The following is a 9,479-nucleotide window of genomic DNA, read 5'->3' on the forward strand; positions in this document are numbered from 1 at the left end:
AAATTCCAGCAACTTTAAAAATCAATAAACCTTCTTTAAACATATATAAACATGTTTAAAATCATAATCTAAATCAATCTCATAGTATCTAATATGCTACTATGGTTTTCTAGTAATTAAAACCCTAAAAATCCATGCTTCAATGATCAAAACTACAATCTAACCATAATAAATAAATCTGAATTTTTATTCTTATAGTATAAAATATATATGAATCAAAATAAAATATGTGGCATGTCACTTGGTGGGTGGCAGAGTCACACTTTGTTGCATGATTGTGTTGGGAGCCAGAATCGAGCCGAGAGAAAAGTTATGATTTGAATTGCGTACTATGGGATAAAATCCGATATCTAAGTTTGTGTATAGGAGATTTTATTTAGAATTACTTACAATATGGATTTTTGTCATGGAATTTGAGATTGAATGACTATGTAATTGAAGTCTTATATAAAGGATTTTGTTTTATGGGCCAATAACCCACAGGTCCAACATCGTTTTATAGGTTATGTTTTCGCTGCGAGTAAATATTTAATTCAAGGCTTATTAAGCATTGATTGTGATTAGTGAATCTTAAGTGTGTTTAGCTAGCAGCTCGGGAATCGGGCTGTTACACTTACAGTCTCTCCCAGGATGATTTTTGTTACACTTCCTACAATGGTAAGATCTTTTAGGTCTACCCTGATTATGGTTATCCTGGTTGTTTCTCCTTTGGAAATTTCCATTGTCATTTCGTTTTTCTTGAAATTCCCTTGGTTTCCCCCAGCATTGAAATCTTTCCTCTTTTCACCTACCACCCCATTTTTCTTATCTCTCCTTGTTTGTAGACCATAGATATGAGATGCTCTCCCATACACAACATCTAGGGACGTAAAGGTCTCACCTCCTAATCCCAATTAAATCTCATCAGTTAGACCTTGCTCAAACCTCTGGGCCTTAAGCTTCTCAGTGGCTACAACCTCAGGTGCATATCTAGACAGGGCTATGAATTTGCCGTAGTACTCAGAGATGGTCATACTACCCATCCTAAGGTTAATGAATTCTTGGGCTTTTTGTTTCCTCATAAAGGCAGGGTACAACTTTCCTCTCAAGGCAACCACAAATGCTTCCCAATTGAATCCTTCACCACCACTCAGCCTATCCCCATTTTCCCTCCACCATAGATCAGTCTCATCCTTCAGATACAACACAACTTTACCTACTCTCATATTACCAGGGCAGTTAACAACCTCAAACAGTTTCTCGAATTCCCTAATCCAATTCTCTAAAAAGGTTGGGTCAGATTGCCCCTGATAGTAGGGTGGCTTAACTTTCGCTAGTCTTTCAAATATTTCCCCAGCAGTCTCAGGACGCTCAGCTCTCTCCTGAGTCAATTTCTCCGCCAAGAGGCGAATAGCAGTAGCTAGGTCGGTATTGTTAGCCATTGTACTTCTGAACATGAAAGTAATATAACTCTACTTTAGGTTCCAGCATAACTTATATGTTCATCTAATAAGGCAACATTTGATTTGATCATTAAAGATCGCATCAACAAACAATTTCTCAACTAGTTTCAAGTTCACATGAATTGTTCTCTAGTAAGCACATAACCATTCATGTAATATATATTCACAACAACATGGAAGGATGAACAAGGCAGCAAAAAAATTATGACCACATAATGAAAAAATTATATAATAAAATTGTTCCCATCACGTGCCCAGAATAAATTCTTACTCACTCGTATAAATTAAATAATGGCTTTTATTCTTCCATAAAGGGTATTTAATAAAAAAAAAGGTTACTATAATATTATATTTTCCTAAAACAATAATTCTATAAAACTACTCTATCACTGTTGGTCAAATATCCAACATTATTATAATACTAATATGCTATATATTGTTAATCAGAGACATGAAATAAATCTAAAATACTACATTGTTAGTCTTATCCTTAGCTTCCGATACTGTTCAGGCGTGAATGTCTCATCATCAATTCCTTCTTCCCCTCTTCATCGTAGTCGATATACTTTCTCTGTCGCTTGGATCTTCGAATAGGTCGAGTATCTTCATCTTCTTCAGGTTCAGTGTCAGTTTCATACCTGAATAGGTCGAAACAAGCATGATAGATATCCTCTCTAGTGTTTCCCCTAGCATGATCAAGTTCTATAATGACTTCGTCATCACTAGGTATTCCTTTCCTCAGGATGCTACGCATGGTCCATTCTAAATTAGTATATTCTCTATCATCGATGGGTGCAACGTCTTCATCAACTTCATCGTCACTCAGGACGATGGGGTTATAATAGCTTCCTAGTATGGCATACATGTTTAGGAAACTACAACATAAATAAACCATAATATTTTACTACTCTCTCTAACGCGTTCTCAACAATAAATAATAAGGAGTAAGTACCACATCATAGGTATGAAATCATAATACTTAGCAGGCAAGAAAATATAAACAGCTAGCAGGGAAGAAAAATAATCATGCATCATTAGCAGGGAAGAAAAAATAATAATGATGCTGAACTAACTATTCAATGCAGGCATATAATATTTCTATACTATATGCCCTTCCTATACTACTCATTCTCATAATGCAATAATACAAACTTTAAATGTATGGGAATATAATGCAGACACTTTTTATAAACTAATAATAATTAAGTGTCTAAAAAAAATTCGACTATATGAAAAAATTTCGGATATATAAAAGTTGAAAGAAAAGAAAAAAAATTTCGTTTCTACTAAAATTTCGAAAATTCGAAATTTTCGAATTATCCACAAATTTCGAAAAAAAATTTCGAACAGTAAAATTTTTCGGAAATTTTTTTTTTCGAACTCTAACAAAAAATTTTTTTGGCTTCTAAAAGAAATATTATAATATGATATATTCCTATAAGTTTTCAAAATGAATAAGTAGGAGCAATTCTAAAGTTTTCTTCAAATAACTAGTAAGCTAGTTAGTTAATTAGGCGCCAATAAGTTTTGAAAATAACCTAATGTAACCCCCATAATTTTAAAGGATTTTATAAATAAATTTTAGTATTTATATTTAAACATAATTTAGTTTTAAATGATTTGATTATATAAAAGCGTTGACTATTTTAAAAGTCAAATGAAATTATTTTGAGGATTTAAGAAAGGTAAAAATATTTTAATTAAACATGCTTTGATAAAAGTTCTAAATACTAATTTCTATTGGAAAAGAAGTCTAATTGATGATAAAATGTAACACCCCGATAATTCTCTTCTCTAGAAAATACTTTTATAATAAACCTTAGAGAATTACGCAGGCATTATCGCCCGTGTGATAACGTTTCGGCTTACTCAGAATTTTGCAGCGGAAAACAACTTTCTAAAACAACTTTATTAAAACTTATGAACTCAAAAACAATGTCAGAAACTAAAACACACCAACTTAAAACTATTGTCTGAAAACATAAGTTCCTACGAAAACAACTTAAATGATACTAGTAATACAAGAGTCTCTCCATTCCAGATTCCCAATGAGATGCATCTGCGAACCTGTAATGTCAATGCCGTCTTGACTCTGCTCCCCCGAAGGATCACCACAGGATCAATAGGCAAGGCCATGATCACAAACACAACAACCACGTAATCAACAAAGCTGAGTACTACATATCATACATACATAATCCTAAACATGATACTACAAAAATATAACTTGCAGGAATAAACAATAATAAAACATATAATAATCTGCAAACAACTCTTACTGAACTAGACTCTAAACTTTATTTACTTCTTTAAATGGAATAGTTATTGGACGAGTTGTCTATACCAGAAAATAGGAAATATGGGAGCTACCACATATTCCAAAATGACCTGCGATATCGAGGAACCTTTAAACTAATGAGGAAAGGCGATCAACCCAATCCTAGAATAGCCATGGGCTACCACCATGTACTCCAACCCTTAGTGTCCAACTCTAGACGTGCACCAGTCTAAAGTCTATAACCTATTCTCGTTTCACTTTACGTTAAATATAATTTAATACTTGTGTTGACACCAACCAAGCAAATAACACATAACTAAAAATCACACAATCATAACAGAATTCCTTTTTATCTTTGGATTAACAAGTGTTCACAACTTATCAATCAAGACTCATTTAACTTCTTTTTATACTTTACTAACTTGCCTGTTGAACTCAGTCAACAATAACATCCACCTCTATATAGGTATAACTTGTACTTACCAAATAAGATCCATGGTTCTTATAAGATAATAATAATACTCAAGAATCCATGTAAAACATGATTCAATGTTACTTACATTAATTCACTCACGAATTAATACATAAACTTGACTTATCTGGTTGCATCAAATTCCATAAAAACATTAATACTCATAAATACTTCTAGTTTACATGTAGCACACAGGCAAATAACATGTAAAACAATTCCAGTATATGAACAACAGAGTTCTATACATGATACTAATAAATAAAACATTCTTAAAGCATGTTTCTAAATCATATAGCACGTAGACAATGTACGTACCTTGTATAAACAAATCTGTAGGCCACTTTTACTCGCTAAAAGTCTCCTACTACGAAATCTCCGCCTAGAAAATAAAATAATGAAAATAATATCTTGAACTAAAATTTATAGCAACTTTAAAACGATCAAAACCCCCTTAAACGTGTTTTAAAATCGTTTTTACGTACCAAACTTTCGTTATTTTTAATCCCTAGTATAGCATCACTATTCTAGCAATTAAAAATCCTTTAAAACACCTAAATACTACTTTTCAGAAATTATAGCACTTATAAAATCTAATAACCTCTTAAAACATATGTAAATATGAATTAAAACAATCTCATAGTGTATAACAACAACTATGTTTTCTAGTAATAAAACCCTAAAAATCCATGCTTTGATGATTAAAACTTCAATCTAAAATAAAAACAAAATTGAAAATTTATTCTTTCAATATATAATATATATGAAATAATATATAAGAAAACGAGGAAAAGAATCAAAAGAAAAAGGAAGAAAAAGAGTGAAATACCGAAATCGCGATGAAACTATGGCAGCAAAGCGAAAACTTGCAGAGGCCATAACTGATAGAATAAGAATCGGAATTGAGTGATTCTTGAGCCTAATTCAATAACTTTTCGAGATCTACAATTTCTAAGAAGGAAGTTTGGCTAAAAAGAAACGAACTATGAGAAATCTGGCCAATCAGATTCGGGTGAGAGAAAAAAAACGAGTGAAGGAGAGAAAAGAAAGTCGATGTAGAGAGAGATGGTAGAAGAGAAAATAATGTGTAGGTGAAATATTTGGGTTTTTAGGATATTTATAAAGGCTTTTACTTTGGGCTTAGGAAAAGAGATTTTAATAATGAACTTGATGACTAATAAGATGGGCTTTTAAGACTTTAGTCATCAAATATCTTTCCCTTTTTATCATTTTGGGCTTTCGATTCCATTAACTTCTTTTCAATAACTTTTTAATTTAAAACTCTTATTAAAACATGCTTAATTAAAACATTACAAATTTTATTAAGCTATGAAAATATTTTAGTTGACTTTTAAAATAGTCAACCCTTTTTAAAAGTCAAATCATTTTCCAAACTCATTTGGATTTAAATATAACTACATAAATATTTAATATATTTATGAAAATCTTTAAAATTGTGGGGATTACAGTCTACCCCCTTAAAAGAAGTTTCGTCCCGAAACTTAACACAAAACCCTCGTACTTTCAAAAGTTTGAACTCAACATTTCGAAAACTTTTGAGAAAAGGTAGTGCCTCTCGTGCACTTTCCCATTTTTAAAACACTGTGTTACTTATGAACACTTTTCTTATGCGGAGACTCTACTTCTTTTGCACTAACATGTGCAAATTGCCCAACATAGGCATACATATGCATGAAAATCTCATAAAAATAGACAAAAGCGCGAAATTTATCGCATTCTACCCCCCTTAAAGAAAACGAGTTACGCCCTCGTAACTCACCTCAAGGAATAGGTCTGGATACTTTTTCTTCATATCCTCTTCGGCTTCCCACGTTGCCTCTTCTGACTCGTGGTTAGACCAAAGAACTTTGACAATATGAACATCCTGCGTACTACGCACTTTCCTGTCGAGAATCTTGACAGGTCTTTCCTCATATGTGAGGCTACTATCTATCTGAACTCTTTCAGGCTCTAACACATGGCGCTCATCAGGGATATAGCGCTTAAGTTGGGATATATGAAATACATCATGCATCTTTTCAAACTCCATTGGCAATGCCAATCTATAAGCTACTTTCCCAATGCGCTCCAAAATCTCATATGGGCCTACATATTTAGCACTCAGCTTGCCCTTTTTCCCAAATCTCATAACGCCTTTAGTGGGTGATACTTTCAAGAATACTTTATCACCTACAGCAAACTCATCTTCGCGACGTTTTAAATCTGCATAACTCTTCTGCCTATCTTGCGCAGCTTGAATTCGAGCCTGAATAATCGACATTCTTGACGGTCTCCTCAATAATTAGTCCCCAAAACTATATTCTCACTAAAGTCATTCCAGCAAATGGGACTTCTACACTTCCGTCCATATAATGCCTCAAAAGGTGCCATCTTTATACTCGCATGGTAACTATTGTTGTAAGAAAACTCAATCAAATCTAATTGGTCCTCCCAACTTCCTTGAAAATCATTGCACAAGCTCTAACATATCCTCCATAGTCGATTAGTCCTCTCAGTCTGACCATCGGTCGCAGGGTGAAAGGCGGTACTCATTTTCAATGTTGTCCCAAGGTTTAATTGGACCTTTTTCCAAAATTAGATAGAAATCTAGAGTCACGATCCGAATAATGTCCTTTGGAACTCCATGCAATCACCATACATGCTATATAGGTCTTAGCGAGTTGCTTCTTTTTCCATGTCTCCTTAATAGGTATAACACGGCGGACTTGGTCAGTCTATCCACAATAACCCAAATGGTATCATTTCCACTCTCGTCTTGGGTAAGGCAGTCACAAAGTCCATAGAAATAGAATCCCACTTCCATCCAGGAACCTCTAAGATTGAACTTTCCCCATGGGTCTCTTATGGTCTATCTTCACTTTCTGACAGGTTAGACACTTAGACACATATCGCTACTCTCTCGCTTCATGTTTGGCCACCAATAGATAACCTTAAGGTCTTTATACAATTTGTCACCCTCAGGGTGCACAGAATATGGAGTATTTTGCCCCTCGTCCATAAGACGTCTCTTAAGGTCATTGCACTTCTGTGGTACACACCACCTCCCTTTAAACCTTAGACTCCCATCATCATGAATCTTGAAGTCTACTTCCTTACCTTGCTTCATTTTCTCCTTATCTTGTCTAGTGCTCATCCCCGACTTGACCCTCAATAATCTCGATCGAAAACTGACACTCCCAAAGAAAGATTACTAAGTCTAGCCTCACTTTCCCCAGGATTTAAAATTTCTAGGCTCAACCTTTGCATATCTCTACACAACTCCTCAGGGACTATCAAAGCACTCAAGCTATGACTCGATTTCGACTCAAGGCGTCAGCAACCACATTTGCTTTCCCCTCATGATACTGGTATCTAGATCATAATCCTTAATCAACTCTAGCCATCTTCTTTGCCTCATATTCAAGTCTTTTTGGGTAAATTGTACTTCAAACTCTTATGGTCTGTAAATATCTTGCAAGTTGCTCCATAAAGATAATGTCTCCAAATTCAATTCACAAACACTATGGCAGCTAACTCTAGATCATGGGTAGGGTAATTAGCCTCATAAGGTTTCAATTGACGCGATGCATAAGCTATTACCTTACCATTCTGTTGCAACACACAACCCAAACCATTTTTCGAAGCATCACTATAGACCTCAAATCCCTCATTCCCATCAGGTAGGGTTAAAACAGGTGCAGTGGTTAAACGATCCTTCAAGATCTGAAAAGCTTCCTCACACTTCTCATTCCACTCAAACTTGGACTCCTTTTTCATAAATTAGTCATAGGTCTTGCTATCTTCGAGAAATCTCTCACAAATCTCCTATAATAGCCAGCTAAACCCAATAAACTCCTAATGTCGACACACTCTTTGGAGTTGGCCACTCACTCACAGCTTGAATCTTAGCAGGATCTACTGAGACTCCTTCCTTAGACACAAAATGACCCAAAATGCTACTTTCTCCAAACGAAACTCACACTTAGAGAACTTGGCATTAATTGGTTCTTCTCAAAGTCTCCAAAATAATCCTAAATGTTCATCATGCTCGGTTTCATTCCTCGAATATATCAAAATGTCATCAATGAAAACCACTACGAACTTATCAAAAACTCATGAAAGATCTATTCATCAAGTCCATAAATATAGCAGGAGCATTGTGTTAACCCAAATGGCATTACAGTGAACTCGTAGTGACCATAACGCGTTCTAAAGGCAGTCTTAGGTACATCCTTATTCAGCTACCCTCAATTGATGATATCCTGAACGTAAGTCAATCTTCGAGAACACACTCGCTCCATTCAGTTGATCGAATAGGTCATCTATTCTAGGCAAAGGGTACTTGTTCTTGATGGTAACATTATTCAACTCCCTATACGATACATAACCTCATACTCCCATCCTTTTTCTTCACGAACAAAACAGGAGCTCCCCAAGGCGATGCACTAGGTCTGATATAACCCTTATCCAAAAGTTCTTGCAATTGCGTCTTTAACTCACTCATCTCAGGAGGTGCCATTCTATAAGGTGCCTTAGATATAGGTGCAGTTCCAGGAACTAAGTCTATGGTAAACTCAACAGCTCTTGCAGGCGGCATACCTGAAATTTCACTGGAAATACATCCATAAACTCTTCACTATTGGAACATCCTCAAGTTTTAACTCAGTTCCTTACTCACATCTTGCACGCTACAGAAAAATAGCTCACACCCCTTTCTCATCAACTTCTGCACTTGCATGCAGAGATACTCCAAACTTCTTGGTTTCCCAAATCGTCTATATGAGGTCAATTTTCCCGAAGGATTTCTCAACACTACCTTTGAACTTCACAATCAATGTTGCCTTGTAAAGACTCAACCAATTCATCCCAAGAATCACATCTAGGTCTCCTAAGTTGAACTCAATTAAGTCAGATGGAAAAACACTCCCTCCTATCTTCAAAGGCAGGTTTCTAAACAGCTTGGTACACCTTATGATTTCCCGAGTAGGAATACTAACCCTAATCGAATTTCCTCAATCAAACCTTGCTCAAATCACCGAGCCTTTAACTCCTCAACGGTTATTACCTCACATGGAAATCTAGACAATGCTAGAACTTGCTATAATACTTAGAGATAGTCATACTTCTCATCCTAAGTTTTATAAACACTTGGGCCCTTTCTTTCTCATAAAAGTAGGGTAAAACTTTTCTCTTAAAGCAACAATAAAGGATTCCCAATTTAACTCTTCCATAATACTAAGTCTAGTCTCATTCTCTTTCCACCATATGTCAGCCTCATCTTTTAGATATA

At 35.1% G+C, this 9,479-nt stretch overlaps 1 protein-coding gene across 1 annotated transcript; it reads right to left on the reverse strand.

The window, feature by feature from the left end:
- Nucleotides 1-893: 893 nt before the first annotated feature.
- LOC125493188 (uncharacterized) lies at nt 894-1,421 on the reverse strand. The gene has a single exon (XM_048636279.1). It carries the CDS (start codon nt 1,419-1,421, stop codon nt 894-896), a length of 528 nt encoding a protein of 175 aa, XP_048492236.1.
- Between the last annotated feature and the right edge of the window lie 8,058 nt (nt 1,422-9,479).

Source organism: Beta vulgaris, chromosome 1, assembly GCF_026745355.1.
Source record: "Beta vulgaris subsp. vulgaris cultivar EL10 chromosome 1, EL10.2, whole genome shotgun sequence".
In the NCBI taxonomy this organism is placed as follows: Eukaryota; Viridiplantae; Streptophyta; class Magnoliopsida; order Caryophyllales; family Amaranthaceae; genus Beta; species Beta vulgaris.

Coding starts and splice junctions, on each gene's coding strand:
- LOC125493188 (XM_048636279.1), bottom strand. CDS start 1,421: ATGGCTAACAATACCGACCTAGCTACTGCTATTCGCCTCTTGGCGGAG.